This window comes from Podarcis raffonei, chromosome 5 (genome assembly GCF_027172205.1).
Source record: "Podarcis raffonei isolate rPodRaf1 chromosome 5, rPodRaf1.pri, whole genome shotgun sequence".
Taxonomy (NCBI): Eukaryota; Metazoa; Chordata; class Lepidosauria; order Squamata; family Lacertidae; genus Podarcis; species Podarcis raffonei.
The window spans coordinates 63,425,851-63,443,268 of record NC_070606.1 but is presented as its reverse complement, the minus strand read 5'-3'; the positions used below and the strand labels follow the sequence as shown (position 1 = coordinate 63,443,268).

Here is a 17,418-nt window from a genome sequence, read left to right as displayed (position 1 = left end):
TTCCGTATAGAGTCCTTAAGTGGGTTAACTATCGGTAGGCGAAAACAACAGAGGCCAACCATAGTATATTGAGAAGCAAAGCGGCTAATAAGTCTGATCTTTATTAAAGGAACTGTTGCCTACCCTGTGGTCCAAGACCACTCCCAAAAACATCATACGTACATCACAGAAGGAGGTGATCCACAGCAGAAATCCGACCTACCAGGATACCTGATAATGGTCACTGAATGCATTACCTGGGTAGTCTGGCCATTCTTTTGTAATGGGTAATACTCTAGGTCTTGAATCCAGGTCACAGGCTCACCCTATTCATACACAAATACGCCCTTAAGACAGGATTTGCAAGCAAGAAGACAATGGGAAGGCTTTCCCCATTTGCCTCCCTTACTGCAGAGGAATATTTGAGATCATTGGGAGAGTCAAAATGGCTTCAGGATTGCTCTCCCATATTATTTCAGGCACATGGTTCATATATTTAGATATGTGTGCATTTATGAGTATTTATTCTATATTTGAGACCTTTAAATTCTTATAAGACAAGGAAACCGAAGCCCTGGAACTCCCGGAGACTGGGGTGGCGAGCAACAGTATTCATAGTAGCAAAGACGAGTTTAACAAGGATCTCTGCAAAATGGCATTGAAACTAAAAACAACGGTGACTGCAAAGTAACACACCGGGGAGACGACCCCCAACCCCTCCACGCGTGCACACAGACGATACGCGCGCAGGTGCTGAACTAGCCGTAGCTACTCGACAGGGCGATCAGTAACGCCAGCGCCACCAAATATCGCGGGGCAGGGTCGCTTCTCCCCCGCCCCCCTCCTAGCGCCGGAAGCTCCGAGCGAGAGAGGAGGAGCGAGGCGGCGGGAGCTCGCTCGCGCGCGGAGGCGGGGCTTCTGTGGCGTCGTCACTTCCTCTGCGGAGAAGGCTCGCGAACGGACGGTTTGGCTGTAGCAACCGCGGTCGGCGTCCAGCGCTGCGAGGCGGGAGGATGAGCGACAGCGGGGAGCAGAACTACGGCGAGCGGGTAATACGCAAAGCCTGCAAGCGCAGCATAAGCGGCCCGCTTGGTGGAGAGACGGAGCCGGGCCTTGTTTTTAGTTCGTTCCTCCCACTCCCCCCCCCACTCCCCGTCTCCTCCGGGCCAGGCGCGAAAAAAACCGCCTTTGGGATGAAGGTACACGCGGGGCGGGAGATGAGGAGGCGGGAAGCGGCTTAGCGGTACCCGCTGCTTCTTTCTCTACCGCCCCCCCCGCCACTTTATCGCGCTGCGTGTCGGTTTGGCGCGAGAAAATGGCCCGCCGTTTCCTGCGAAGCGGTTGCGCTCTGACGTAGCGCTCCGCGGCGAGCTCCGCTCCCGGCGCCATCTTGGGGCTGGTGACCCGAATGAGCGCGCCGCCGCGGGGACAAAATGGCCGCGCAAGAGGAGTGGGGATGCGAGAAGCGCCTTCGTCGCCTCGGCTGCGGCTCCCTCTAGAGAGGGAGAGAAAATGGCAGGGCTCTGGCCCCCGCGATGCTTCAAGCCAGAAGAGGCTAACGCGGGAAAGAGACGCCGTGTCCGGCCCTTTCCGCAGCCTTGCTAACGTGCTTGGGACTCTGCTCCCGGGCGTGCGGAGAGGATAGCTGCACCAGTCTCGATTGGCCTGGATGGCAAGGGGATCGTTCCCGTGACGCTTCTACGTTGAGCTTAACGGTCGCACTCAGCATTTCACGTGGAACAAGTTTCTGGCTATCGAATAGCTTCCAGTGTACTTTACTTAAAATAAACAGGCCAAAACCTTAGGGTATCTTAACGAATGAAAACCTTTTTTTGCGGTTTGAGCTTTCATGGAGTGAAGTCCACAAAACCTTATGCCATAATAAAGTGCAAAAGAACTTTTCTTCTTCTTCAGCAGGCTAACTTGGATACCCTAAATGCTTAATGGAAGGTACTTTTTTGAAAGGGAACTTTAGAATAAGTGAAGCATTAGGTTTCATTGAGCTAATTGGTCAAAGTCCTGGAATCTGCATTTCAAGTTGCATTTTAAGCACTGTGCTCTTTAGGTTATATGTGTTATAAGCAGTAATAAAGAGCCCAGTCTTGGAATGATATTGCTGAATTTTATGCAGAGGCATAAAAGCTTATGTAAGAACATACTTTGAGTGTGTGTATCAAGTGATAATGTATGATATAGTGATGTCTGTAGCTTATACAGACCAACTTTACAGGTTCTCTTGACTGTAGACCAAGGAGGTATTTTAGACCCCTGGCTTCCGTGGTGGGAGCCACAGCTTCACCATTCAAGCAGAAAGAAGGTGGGGTTGCCTCTTTGTTATGCCAACTTCCAGTATCACAGCAAATGGGCCCAAGTCAGGTCTGTTGCAATCACGTCATCCAGTGGATTCTGTGATGCCTGGCTCCAAAACACCCAACTTTTTTTGAGGAAGGAGGATTACCTTGTGCTGATTACCTTTGAGGATTGTTCTGATTTGGGCAGATGCAGTAGGACATCCCTTGCAGTGATGTTCTCCCACAGGCAGTACTGGGCAGAGGGATACCACTGCTCCATCCACACCTCCTCAGGCTTAGTGGATTGGATTGTTTTGTGAGTTGGCTTCTGTTGAAAGCTGCATTGTAAAAAGTCACTTTTTTGCTCAGAGGGAATGAGCAAGTGATGGAGGGGGGAGGAACTGAACCCACAAATGCTATGAAAGAAGTAAAATGGCCAAGTATACTTCCAGTTCAAATGTCTAGTCTCTTTTGCCATATTAATCTTGCACAAACAGCTGCTAACAGTAAGGGAGTGTGCAATTTAGTCGTGTTATTGGGCATTGCATGAATTGATTGAGACTTTCAGATGGGAGCTAGTCAGCTGGTAAATTTCTCAAGGTAAAGTTATGATAATTTGTTAACTCTGATCAAAAAGAGATTCTACGTATTTCTCAAGACTAGAGTATGGGTGGAAGGCATATGAGGCTCCCACTTTGCAGGTTGGGGTCTGGCCAGTGCCTGGATGGGTGAGTGCCTGGAAGTCACATGTATGCCAGCTTAAGTTCTAGCTGAATCACTGAGGTTTGGGTTAGGGAGTCCTCAAAATGTGTAGTGTACCCCAATTTCTACACATACTTGTTATTCCCATTTTATTCCCCACACAGCTTTTTTTAAATCTAATTGGGATGCTGAACAGAAAGGAAAATGAACCAGGATAACTTTCTCCTTATTTAGGCATTTACACTTCCTGTTGAGCTTCAGAGTATGCATGTTCATGTATGCACAAAAACAACAGAGCTAGGAAGGAATGACTTAAGGAGAGGAAACCTTTCTAGTTTGTTTGCTTCCCATTTCTGATGCACTTACGCTTGTGTGAGCTATAAATTCCCTCTAACAAAGTGGTTACCTCCCATGCTGAGATGGAGATGGCGAGGTCAGCAAGAAAAGAGAGTATTTCTCAAGGAGTGGTACTGTTTCCATGTTACATTTTTAGGGATACATCAACAACAAAAACTATTTGTGTGTGCATGTGACAAACATTACAAATTACATTGATCACTTGGCTATAGGCACTGGAACTGGCTTGCAGTAGCACGCACATCTTTTTCCTGCTGATTAATTGTCCTTAAACTACAGTTCAGTTTAGATTGGACCCCATCTAATACTGAATGTAAAGTCTAGTTGGCTTTGTATCTATGTTGTTTTGGTTTTGAGAGACTTGAATGGTAATGCAGGTGTTGGGTGGGACAAGGCTGTGAATTGTCACTTGGTTAATTCATTATAGCTGCCATTCAGCCCTGTAGTATCAAATACCACATGCCATGATTGTTGGTCAACTGTAAATTAGTGTGCCAGCCTTCTCTGTTTAACATTGGCACAAGTAAATATTTCAAATGTGCGAGCTTTTCTTTTAGCATGGCACTGTGCTTTTGCATCAACCCCAGCAAGCTCTGATGTAAAAAACAAAAACAAACCATGATTATAATCTTAAAGAACATTTGGCCATTCTGGGAGCGAGAAAGTAAGGGTGTCCCACTTGATCAGCCTAATGTATGGTCACCAGAGCAGATGTGCAGACCATTATTTTTCTTGGTTAGACTGAATCTTTCAAATGATTGAAACATAGGGCAAAAATGAGTGCAAATAGATTTTTGCTTTTTATTCAAAAGAAATACAGTGACTGGGGACCTTGGAAAGTAAAGATTACATTCAGAGTATTCTGAGTATGATTACATCAGAAAGAGAATGAGCTTCACAGAAGAGGCACATTCTAAAGAATATTTAGCTTGAAACAAGTCAATTGTTGCTGCTGCTGAGTAGTGATATTTCAATTTGGGCCACATGATAGCAATATCACTCATTGTTAAAATGTTGTTACTTTCCTGGAAATTTGAATGGTTCTAGATCTGAATACATTGTTTCTAAAACTGAGTCTATAGCAGAGGCAAGCAACTTCACAATGCTGCATTTGCTAGTTAAAGGCCTAGGAACCATCATGACCAGGGGTCAGCAACCTTTTTCAGCCATAGGCTGGTCCACCATCCCTCAGACCATGTGGTGGGCCGGACTATATTTTTTTGGGGGGGGGTGAATGAATTCCTATGCCCCACAAATAACGCAGAGATGCATTTTAAATGAAAGGACACATTCTACTCATGTAAAAACACGCTGATTCCCGGACCGTCCGTGGGCCGGATTGAGAAAGTGATTGGGCTGCATCCAGCCCATGGGCCTTAGGTTGCCTATCCCTGATCATGACCAAGACTTCACTGTGTGGCAGTTTCTACTCCTTGGAGTAGTGGAAAAGGAAGAACTGCGCTTTTACCTGACTGCTGGTAATTCAGTTACCATTACCTCAGGTAAGAGATTCCTGTGGGAAGGGAGTGTGTAAGTGGCAGCAGGAACATGAGAAGTAAGAATGGAAGTACAGTTGTACCTTGGTTGTTGAACGGAATCCATTCGACTTCTGAAAATGTTCAAAAACCATGGTGCAGCTTCTGATTGGCTGCAGGAACTTCCTGCACTCAATTGGAAGCCGCTTCGGACATTTGGCTTCCAAAGAATGTTTGCAAACCAGAACACTCACTTCCAGGTTTGCTGTGTTCAGGAGCCAAAACGAATGAGTACCAAGGTGTTCGACAACCAAGGTATGACTGTATAGGAGTTGTTCATATGGTGAAGATACAGTAAATGATTTAGCCACTAGACTGGATTTGTAGACTGGAGTAAATACACAAGATTGAGTAACTTGAGATGGCACAAAAGGAATGTTGTGCAAGAATTTGCACATCTGCCTGAGTGATTAATGCTTTGAAGTTGATGCCTTGATCTGTATGAATGGGGGGGTGTTGTGGAGGAATCATAGGTTCAGTTCACCTTTCAAGAATTACAGGAAGAAAGGTTTGGCTAAGAATTGGTTGATTGAGCCATTACCTGATGAAGGATAAGGAAAAGCTTGCAATTTAATAAGACGATTGCTGACATAAGAATTTTTTATGCATAAACTGAATGTCAACTAAGTAGTGTGTGCTTTGACATGTAAGTTGATGTTTTCCAGAATATGCCTTATGTGCCATTCTGCCATAAAACTAGTTCACCCTATGTTCTCCAGGCAAGAGGACTAGAAAAGAAAAGAAATTGAGGGATTTGCCCCTGTTAACTTTTCCAATCAGAAAGGGTAGTTCTGTGGGCTCACTTAAATCATCAGAGCAATGTAGGGAATAGAGCAAGTTGGCATTCCACGTCCATTCTTGCAAAATACAAATCTATACAGTGGGAAAATAACTCCAATCTTGCAGAAATGCTGCATCTATGAACCATTTTCTTGCTACAGCATATCTTGGCATTCCTGTGCTACCTTAACCATTTTCAGTGGTGTTTGAACAGGAGAATATGTGCATAGTATTTTAAAAGGAAATTGTATTAACGATAATAGTGTTGTTATAATGGGTGGCTGGTAGTATTTTGTTGTTTGGATTTTTACATTCTGTTGGAAGCCCCCCCAGAGTGCGGTGTCAACCCAGTCAGATGGGAGGGAGGAAATTGTATTAACGATAATAGTGTTGTTATAATGGGTGGCTGGTAGTATTTTGTTGTTTGGATTTTTACATTCTGTTGGAAGCCCCCCCAGAGTGCGGTGTCAACCCAGTCAGATGGGAGGGATACAAATAAATTATTATATTTCATTTTATATTTTTTGCTTTTTTGTTTAAATCATACTGTTTAGAGTTGTGGGAATCACTTAATTTAAAATTATCTTTCCTTTTCTTTGGAGTTGTTCCCATAATAATGTCACTGGCTAGAAACCTCCAAAGGTCATGATGCTTGACTTTTAGATCTAGGGAATGTTAGTTGCTTATCAACCCATTACATTTTCTGTAGTGAACTCAAATTCTTTATTTGAGTAGCCAATTTGTAGTTGAATAGATTTCCCAGCAGTGGGAAATTACAAATAGAAGAGGATAGATTGTTTTAGTCAATATGATTTCAAGTCAAGTATTCAGCTTTTATATTTTCTGAACAAGCATTTCTACTAATTAAAATTTTGAGACTGCATATTCTGCATGATGGTAACAATCTCTACTCAAACAATCCAGTAGCTATTGCACAGAGTGTAGATTTCCTTAGGACAGCAATGTGAAACTTGAGGATTTCTGTTTTCTTGTGTCCATATACATTGAAGAACATTAAGCAAAATTACTTGCTTAAGTGTCCAGCCTATGTCATGAAAATAGTTACCTGAGGACAAGGTTGTGGTCTGTCTCCATCCCAACACATTTCGTTTCAGAGGAAGTCCATAATGTGTTCTTATAGTTTACTCTATTTTAAGAATTGGTTTAGAGGTTGTTAAAATACACTATCTAATTGCATATTATGATAATGCATTGTTTTAATTTTCCTTAGACTTCCTTTGATGGTACATGTGCATCTAGTATGCTGTTCATCAGTGGTTTTGTCAGTAAAATCTTACTACTATATCATCAATCCATATGTTTTAGGATTTGGGGGCCATTGTCATATGTAGAAAGAAAATAATATTATTTAAGTGGTATCCAATTAAGTAGCTCCATTAGCCCAAGGATTTCAATTTGTGCAACAGAACTTCTTTCTACTCACACCACCACCACCCTACGCTCTTCCCAAATCTGCTTCATATGGTGGAGGTGGGGACTCAGAACAGATCTGGAGGTGGGAAAGGAGAGGGAGGGGAAGTTCAGTTGGCAACCAGAAGTCATTCAGCTAATAGAACTACTTGATGGGATAGTATCCTTTTACTGCTATGACAGTTCATCCCTACTGTTAACATGGAAGCTCTCAGAATTCCTTAAGAAATAGAATCTGTGAGCACAGAAACATTCTAGTAAGTGCAGACGTGTTTTCAGTTGTGCAAAGTTCGAAGGTTAATAAAACATTAGCATAAACTAGAGTTGTCATTGTAACAAGATAGAATTCTCCATTTCTTCATTGTTGTAGAGGTTAGGGTACAGTCTACTTACTATAACTTGCAGATATAGGCTTGTTAATGAATGAAGTATCTTAAATTGTTTTTTGAAACCTGGTTGGTATGGCTTTTCAATAGTTCTATATGCTTTTAAAAAGAATAACACCAAACTTGAGCAGAGGTATGTAAATTGAGTTTGGAGCATACTACTAATTTCTTAATGTTTATGTGAGGAATGGCACATGGAGTTCATGGAGTTTTGGTGTTGCAGTCTAAGATCTCATTTCAGTGGTTACACGTTAATTTTGAAGTAGGAATAACTAGCAAATTCATAGCAAGTCGATCATTTTTCATTGAATTGCCATCATTTGAAAAAGAAAGTCATACTAGAACTGCATATCTAGTTAAAATAGTGCAAACACATTTTTTCTAGTTTCAGTCTTGGCACTAGATATCTATCCTGGAGTTTTAAATATTCTTCATCCTGTTCTTTTTTTATTAAGGTTAATGTTGAAGAAGGAAAATGCGGAAGTCGCCATTTGACAAGTTTTATAAATGAGAATTATTTGAAGCTCAGGAATAAGTGAAGCTGAAATTTGAAAAAAAAGAAAGTGAATGCATGCTAATTATCAGACCAGAAGTCCCACTTATAGAATATTGAGCAATTTGTGTGAAGTGGGGAAGATGAAAGAAGTCAGAATTTGAAACGGAAGAATGAAGAAAAGAAATAAAAATGAAGTTAAGATAAGAAGTAATCTGGAATCTGAAAGCACTACGCTAAGTAATTACTAGTCTGTTTATGTGTCCCTGTATATTTTGCTAAACATGCATGCATTATTTGTTTAATAGAAAAAAAACATGCAGGTTTTAAAAAAATAAGTGCTTAACAGGTGCAAAATACCCATAAATCTAGGCAGTTCTAATGGCAACTGCCCGGACACATAATGGAGACACAGATCATTAATGTTTTTCATACCTTTTACCAGAGCTTGTTTAGAATAAAGTACTGGAGAAGTAGCATTCAAATTAAACTAAACTATTTTTTTTTCTACACACAGGAGTCCCGTTCCGCTTCCAGAAGCGGAAGCGCTCACGGTTCCGGCAAGTCTCCAAGACACTCACCTGCCAGATCTAGGTCCAAGGAAGGTTCAAGGCGATCTAGGTCAAAGTCTAGATCAAGATCTGAATCTCGGTAAGCCTGTCTGGAGGAAGAGGTTGGTGTGTCTAAAAACCTTGCTGTTTTTTATCTATAAGAAAAGAAGTTTTGGAGACGACTGTAAGTTGATGTGTATTTTGTGTGTGGTGCAATTATAGACTAGATTATTAGGTTGTAGCCTTGTCTAGCCTGAAGACACCATTGCAGCAAGGAGTTGTTGTAAAGCTTTCTGTGGAAAGCGGCCTCTTTCAGCAATAGTCTCAGCAAGCATATGGCTGTTTTGTAGGGGCATGGCATAGGCCGAGCCTATTAGCCATTCTCTTACCTTGCTATTTAAGACTACATTGGGTATCTATTAAGTGTCATATTCTTGTATTGATACTTCTTCATGTGGAATCTTTCCCTGGCATTAGTTGAATACTTTCAAAAAGTATTTCTGACTCCCAGATGAAGCACTTTTAGAAACCTGTTTCTATTCGCTTGCAAACTTTCAGTTAAGCTTTGTATATCTATTCTAATGGAATTTGCTCAGATAGATATTCTTGCAGGAAATTTTGGTTTGGCTACTGTAAAACACTGAGAATCTGTATATAACGAAAGCAGGGCTTGGCACAGTCACTGCATGGCTGAAATCAAACAGGCTGAGACTCAATGTGCATACCAACATTTTGATTTAAATAATCTGATAGGGATCTATAGCTCTGCATTTTTACTCTAAACTTCACTGCCTCTGCATTAAGGTCTTCAGCACAGGCCCTGTTCCACATCTCACCTTCATCAGAAACTTGATGGTCACAACAAAGGATGGGGTTTGGGTTTTAGTGTTCTGATTATTAAAATCCCTTCTTACCATTGACTGTCAGATGTTTAGTGAAGGCCACATTGATTAGTTGTACGTACCCCAGACTGGCAGTTATTAAGACTAAAAATACAGTAGACATAGAAACTTTTGTATGCTATGCAAGTTTCATCAATGACGCCTGTAGTTCAGCATAATCTTAGTTTTCATATTTACAGATCCAGATCAAGGAGGAGTTCTCGCAGACATTATACAAGGTCACGCTCACGTTCTCGATCCCATAGGAGGTCAAGAAGCAGATCTTACAGCCGCGACTATCGTCGCCGACACAGTCACAGCCATTCTCCTATGTCTACTCGGCGGCGTCATGTTGGCAACAGAGTAAGGCTGGGATGGCAGCAGTTGACCAGAGATAATTCAGCTGTGTGTGTCTTTGGAGGTTCTAAAGTTTTCAAATTACCCAGAAATCATGTAAAAGTTTTAAGTTGATTTATAATATGTCTCACAAATGGTATTTAAAATGTTTGGTGGATTTTACTGTGGGCATAGACTGCATTTGTACTAATATTTGTGCATGGTTAAACCTGAACTTGTATGTTTAAGATTATTATTCTACTGCTTGAGAAACCTGTAAGCTAAGCTTTATTCTAATTTATTTTGTTTCAGTGTGCAGAATTTGGCACTTCCCCCTAAGAATGGTGTATTTTGTCTAGATTAGCTAGTTATGACATAATGGCTGGGTTGATATTTATAATTCAGTGAAGGTAAAATAATGGTTACATAATCAGTTCCAGTGTGTTGTATTGCATTTTGCAGGGCTTTCTTTAGAGGTAGCAGAAAGTGCTTCCTTTGAGGGAGCTCTTGAAATTTACACATTAGGGTAAACTTCAGTCCCCTGACATTCTCCAGCAGCTCCTCAGGGGACACGAAAGATTGCATTGGGGAGGATGGTCTTAGAAGCCCCAGAGTGCAATTAGATGATCTTAATTGGATTCTTCTCATAGCAACTTTTACTAAATGGATTACCTGTTCTAGAAAAATGTTAACAACTGCAATTGGTCTTACAGGAAAAAGCAAGGGGTGAGATGGCTAAAAATAGCTTTATCATGTATAATGAGATAAGAATCCAATGTCTCTATTCAGACCAGGTCTCTCCATGGTTTTAAGTTTGGTAATAAGTTGCAATTCAGCAACTTCTCTTTCCAGTCTCACCTCTTGCTTTTTCCTGTAAGACCAATTGCAGTCGTTAACAGTCCTCAACAGGTTTACCACACCTATCAGCCAATCACCCATTCCCACCACCTTTCTGAGTAATACCCCTCCCCACCCTCTCACTATATATAAGGTGACTTCTGTTTCAGTGTATCTGAAGAAGTGTGCATGCACACAAAAGCTCATACCAATAACAAACTTAGTTGGTCTCTAAGGTGCTACTTGAAGGAATTTTTTTATTTGGTTTTGACTATGGCAAACCAACATGGCTACATGTAAGGAGAGATTTACATTATTTTAGGGAAATAAGATATTAAACCCAGAAATGCTCCTTGACCAAAACCAGAAAGCCATAGAAGACACTGTACAGAGGCTAAAGGGTTGTCATACATGAGAAATCATAGCTTGTCCCATGTCCCCCGCCCCGCCCCGGTTTTTGTTTATGCTCTCTAAGTAAACCTGTATATGAATGAGACTTTGAGTGCATCAGCCAGATATGAAGTACAGTGGTACCTTGGTTTTCAAACGTAATCCATTCCAGAAGATGGTTCAAGTTCCGAAATGTTCGAAAAGTGGAAGCCTCGATACAGAAAACTCAAAACAGAAGCTGCGTTTCCTGTTACGGCATGTTTGAAAACTGAGGCATTTCTTTCCGGATTTTCGGTGTTTGAGTTCTGAAACATTCGACTACGGAGGCGTTCGAAAACTGAAGTACCACTGTATAAGACTGCCTGGAACTTAACAACATTTTGATTTCCTTTTTTCTACCTTCTCTTCTCTCATGAGAAAAGAAAATGAAGGGACACTGGAATCCTACCCAGCAGGGTAGCCCTTAAGGCCTGTTAGAGCTTTCTGAATTTACTGGAATAACATTTTATATTGTATCCCATAGCATTTAAACAATTTTGGGGGACATCTTGAATTCTTATGAAAACTCCTTCTTTTTTTAAAAAAAACAGGCAAATCCCGACCCAAACTGTTGTCTTGGTGTGTTTGGATTAAGCTTGTACACAACAGAAAGGGACCTGAGAGAGGTATTCTCCAAATATGGCCCAATTGCTGATGTTTCTATTGTATATGACCAGCAGTCCCGACGTTCTAGAGGATTTGCCTTTGTGTACTTTGAAAGTGTTGATGATGCTAAGGAGGTAAGTGAGTGTCTGTCTTCTAAAATATTTCATACTTTTCTAAAGCCCATGCTAATAAAGTGTTTAACATTTCCCAACATCAGTAGGCTTTGAATCAAGAAAGTGATTTAAGATACCTACTTTTGCAAACCATGCATTTCCTGAACAAGGGTGGATCCTAATCAGTTGCTGTAACTATACAGTTTTGAGTTGATAGCTAATTTTTTTATGGTCACGCAAGCCATGTGCCTCTTTGCATTATGTCTTATTTTTATTTCTATCCTGTCCTCCCTTCTAGCAGCTTAGGACAGCATGCATGTTTTCCTTCGTATTTTATCATCGCTACAACCCTGGATAGGCTAAGACAGTGGATTTCAAGCAGTGTGCCGTGGCACCCTGTGGTGCCTTGAATGATGGTCAGGGGTTTTGTGGGCAGCAGTGGCCTCTGTTCCTCTTGCCTTCCCTCCCTTCCTCTCGTGTCTCTGCTTCCCAAAGGCTTGCACAGCTGTTTGTTGCAGCAGCTCTGCCCACAAGCTCCCCAGCTGAATGGTGCCTCTGGGGCTGCCCAGGGGGTGGTTCCCAGGCCCTCTGGGGCAGTGTGAGGAGGCACCTCTCTTTGGGGTGGGGGGTCAGCTCAGAGACCCAAGGGCAGCAGCTGCAGCTGCCCAGAGGGACTCCCAAGTAGTGGGGAGAGGAGAGGAGGCTGAGGGAACCCTCCACAAGGAAGGGTGTTCAAAAAATTAACTAGTTGCTTGGTGGTTCCTTTCAAACTCTCCGGTACTACTGCTGCTGTTATTAACAGGGCTGTGCTAAACCCAAGTTAAATAGCACCTTGCCTAGAAATGGTCACTATATATCAGGGCTTCTTTTCCTACAGGCCAGATGGAATGCAGTTCTTGGGTTGTCTTCTTGGGTGTCCTTCATTTATATAGATTTTTGTCCTTAGGATTTATGTAACACATTTCAGATGTCCAGATCTCTTCATGAACATTCATTCTTAGTAGTAATCCTTAAAGCAACCCCATAAAGAAGGCCAGTTCTCATTGCTTGGTTGTTGTATATATGTATATATGACACAAATAAGATTTGAACAGGGGGCATTTCAGCTCACAGTCCCAGTCACTACTTTTCACCAGACCTTCCCCTGTATACACCAGAAAACTTAATATACTCATGAAAATCAGAGTAGGCTGGTTTGTGATTTGGTGGGGGTTTTCTGCATAAGTGTTCTTACTAATGCAGTTTTGATAAGAAAAGAGTTGAGATTTCCAGATGCAGTATTCTGCACTCCACATAGTTCTGCTCCATGGGTTGCATGGTGGAACCTCAGCTTTACCAGTTTACATTCCTTTCATGAGCAAAGGTGGAAAACCATTGTACCGAAATCATGGGCATTTCAAAAGTTCATATAAATGGAGTTTACCTGCTGTTTAGGTTGTGATTTGTCCTCTTCCAGGTTATCTGAAACAGTAAACAGAAATTTCACTCATTATATTTGCATGGCATGCATGTAAGTAGGCATACTATACATATGTAGTGACATCCTGTGCCCAGAGTGCATGTATGTCCCATTTGCTGCTCATCTCTTTTAAAATGTATGTGAGCAGTGACTAGGAAACAACAAGGTCCCTGCTTCTGTGAACAGTGCATCTATTTTATGTAACCAACTCTGGTCATAACTAAAACTGCCGTGCAGTGTGGCATGTATTTAGAATAGTTTCAAAATAGAAATGAGCATGACTAATTTTTCCTAGTGCAGTAAATAAAGACTTGTACCTGGTGAAATACCTTTCCAGCCATGCAAGTAAGTTTGTTCCTAACTTGTTTTTGATGTGAATTAAATTGGATTCAGAACAACTTTATTCTACAATTAAAAAAAATTCAACTCCTATAGGCGAAAGAACGTGCTAATGGAATGGAACTTGATGGAAGAAGGATCAGAGTTGATTTCTCAATAACAAAAAGGCCTCACACACCTACTCCTGGAATATACATGGGGAGACCTACTTAGTAAGTTGTTGTAACTATATTTAATCTAGAAATAATCAGAGTTAACTTTATTTTTAATATTGAAAACCCGGATTTCAAACTAATATAAGAGTATCACCTGTATTTTATTTGTGCTATGTATTAGCATGTGGGAATTTAAAATCTGGGCAGTTAAAATATGAATCTGGATTTCTTCACTAAAGAGCAGGATTTAGACTAGTTGTATAGCTTCCAGAAATTCGGAAGGCATGTTAACTTCTTGTTGTCTCTTAACACTTGCAAGGTTCTTTACAAAAGTTTAAAAACAATAGTCCCACAGTTAAAAAAGCAAGATGCCCAACCAGCCAAAAAATCCCTAAAACTAAAACAAGAGGCTCTTGGTGGGCACTTGGGTGGTGTGGTGTCTAAAAGTGCTATGGTGCAGCCAGCGTGGATTCCTGTCAAAGCAGGGTCTCTTTCTCCCCCTGTCTCATACAGAGCATCTGGAAATAGATGGATGAAGGGGACCAGATGGCATTTGGCACACCAGTGAAAAATGCTTTGCATGCACTCTCTGCTTTCCTACTAGATGTTTCACCCAGTATTTACTTCCTGTGTTGTATACCTATATATGGTGTGTTTCCTTACAGTGGAAGTTCCCGACGGAGAGATTACTATGACAGAGGTTTTGAGAGAGGAGGCTATGATGACCGTGACTATTATAGCAGATCATACAGGTAAGTCTACTTTTTGCCGATTATTACTTAATGAGATTGCATGAATCCTTTAGAACAGGGATGGGAAAGCTGCCCCCTTCCAGTGATGATGGATCCCAACTCCTGTCAGTCCCAGCCATCATGGCCATGGTCAAGGACAATGGAAATCAGATTCCAGCAACATCTGGAGGGTCACATGTTTCCCATCCCTGCTTTAAAGTATGACATTTTATTCTGATCTGTAATTGTGAGTTCCAACGATGTCAGTCTATTTCGGTCCTTGTTGCTTTCAAAATCCTATTGGCATCCATATCCAGATATGGGCTTAAAAGCACTGGTGAATACATTTCTCCATCATACTGGTACTCCACTACCAGGAAATGACTGACTGGAACAATTTTCAAGGTTGAAAATTTACTGCATCTGTAATATCCTAGTCTTGATGTGACATTTGAGGGGTTTTTTGACATGGTTACAGCATTTAAGTATTTCATGTAAGACGTGACTTGACCAATAATCCCAAATATCATTTGTGAAATTCAGTAAATAAAAGTGCAAAAAATGGTTCTGCTTTTGTCTTTGCAGAGGAGGAGGTGGTGGCGGAGGAGGTGGTGGCGGAGGAGGAGGAGGGTGGCGAGGTGCCCAAGACAGGGATCAGATGTACAGGTATGCTGCAAAAAGATTTAATGCCTTTTTATTTTAAAAAAATACACAAATATTGCTGAAATGACCTGCTTGAGTAATGTTTAGAAAACCTGGGGAAATGGTACCTCCAAAACCAATAAAGCAGGTTGATGCTGAGGAAGTTAATATTTGTTAAGCAGCACAGCTTCTGGAAACACCCACCTTTTATAAGCATTCAATGTAGTCAAGATTTACATTTAGAAAAGTATTGTTTGTACTAAGGAATTATCAGTGAGGAAGTATAATCATTGGGAAGACTTCAGTGGGAAAGTGTGCCACAGAACATTTGAGTCCAGAAGTCAAAATCTAACTTCAGATAAAGATAGAGATTGATCTTGCATTCATTTTGAATATATTTTTGTCTGGTCCATAGTAGTAGCATGCCCTATATTGTCTGATTTAAATTAACTTCAAAAATGACAGTGACTTAACATTAATCAGATAATTTACTCCAAGAACAAGTCTCTTAAGACATTTCTGTGCCATCAAGCCTTTGCAGCTGCTTGATTTTTACTATGACTAACCAGCACCTTTAATGGTTATTTGTATTTTTTAAAATTTCATTCATTCGTTTTAGACATGTATCCCATCTTGATATGCTCTATGATAGTATAATTTTAATTATATAAACAAACAGTTATCTCATATGGAGATGCTTTTGCAAAAAAACAAAACCCTATTGCATAGATCAGTCTTAACGTTTCCATGTTCATTCACCAGTATGTCTCATTGGCATGCTAATTAAGGATGATCTGAATATCCCGACTGCATTTGCAATGGCTTTAATATTTAACATAAGAACAAGCAGATTTCTTACTAGAAAGGGAGCACCGGAATATACTAGTTTTTAACTTTTTAATGCAGTTTTTTCTTGTGTAAGTGTTGGACTGTAAAACAAATGTATAACACAGTAAAGTCCATGTTCTGGTATCTAGTTGGTATACTTAGTGTGCATGAAATACAAAGGGTACGGGTGACAAAACTAGAACAAGTTGTGTATGAACATCTGTAGTGTAAGTAAACTTAAACCATCATCATTGCTATATTCTCTGCAGGCGAAGATCTCCATCTCCCTATTACAGCAGGGGGGGCTACAGATCTCGCTCCCGGTCTCGATCCTATTCACCTCGTAAGTCACAAGTTAAATATACTAATATTGTGCAGTTAAGTTTTTCTAAACTTAGCTAATACTTCCATTAAAATAAAAAATATGTAAGCTTGGATTCTTTGAGTAGTATTCTGCAAACAGAGTGCTTTAGCTACATAAGGGAGAAGGCAACACTTGTCAATTCCTCCTGAAGCCCCCCCCCCAAAAAAAAAAAACCCATAGCCTTGGAGGATTGAACTTTCCTGAACAAAATGGAAGGTAGCATGGATGACGTGTGGGACTTGGTGGAAATCACCTCATCTCCCACCAATAGGAACCACCATATCAGGCACCCTTTTCTGAACAGAAAGAACCTTGCCACTCCCCGAAGAGCAAGTCTGGATCCAAGCCATTTAATTTACATGGGGAAGTACTCGTGATCATTGAACTGTTTTTTCCCCTGCTGCCCCCAAGTGTCCAGCTTTTGAATTAACAGTGTATGTAGACTTAGTATACAGAAATGGAACCCACCCAGGTTTCTAATGGAGCTCTCAATCTCTTTACTTGCAGGTCGCTATTGAAGTGTGAAACAAAGAACTTTGTAGCTACAGACAGTGCATTGAGATTGCAATCTTGTGGACAATACTTTGTTACTTTTGTTCAAGTCTAATAGTGCCTAGTGAATAGGTGACTTTTACACCTTTTATGGAGACTACTTTTGGTGAAGTTTTAAAATGCTGTTTCATTCTGCATATTTGTGTAGTTTGTGCTTTGTTCAAAGTTATGTTTTGAGAACAGTATGTCTTCTGCATGTGTTTTAGTCTGAACTTTGCAGAAGGGTTTCTATTGTCCAAAGTTCTTCGTTCAGTTTTTGGTTTTTTTTACAGTTTCCAAGGTATTTTGAAGAACAAAACCTGTGTAATATGCTTTGAAATGGTGGCATAATAAAGTTTTTTTTTAACTTACTTTGAAGCCCATATCTCCTACTTAGCCAAAGTTTGAGTCGGAGAAAGAATAAAACCTTTACCAAATTCAGAGCAGTATCCAAAATTCTGTACCCAAACCTTTCTCAAATACTTTCTGTAATATGAAGTATGAATAAAAATCCACATTGTAACTTGTTATTTCTGTAAGTAGGTTAAGCTTTTCATATTAGCAGATGTAAGTGCTGGAAACTTGTGATAAGGAACATGTATTTTATGATATAAAGGTGATCTGGAAATTCGGTTGTTAAAACAGTTTTCAAAACAGTCCCT

General features: G+C 40.8%; 1 protein-coding gene across 4 annotated transcripts; it reads left to right on the top strand.

The window, feature by feature from the left end:
• Nucleotides 1-900: 900 nt before the first annotated feature.
• Nucleotides 901-17,279, top strand: TRA2B (transformer 2 beta homolog). Of its 4 annotated transcripts, none has more exons than XM_053389781.1 (9): nucleotides 901-1,028; nucleotides 8,472-8,605; nucleotides 9,587-9,749; nucleotides 11,540-11,728; nucleotides 13,602-13,717; nucleotides 14,326-14,412; nucleotides 14,977-15,057; nucleotides 16,131-16,204; nucleotides 16,733-17,279. In XM_053389781.1, exons 1-9 carry the CDS (start codon nucleotides 993-995, stop codon nucleotides 16,741-16,743), a joined length of 891 nt encoding a protein of 296 aa, XP_053245756.1. In that variant the 5' UTR covers nucleotides 901-992; the 3' UTR covers nucleotides 16,744-17,279. The 4 variants fall into 4 exon arrangements, with proteins under 4 accessions (XP_053245756.1, XP_053245755.1, XP_053245753.1 ...); XM_053389780.1 differs by having other exon boundaries at nucleotides 9,587-9,791; XM_053389778.1 differs by having other exon boundaries at nucleotides 9,587-9,839.
• Nucleotides 17,280-17,418: the final 139 nt, after the last annotated feature.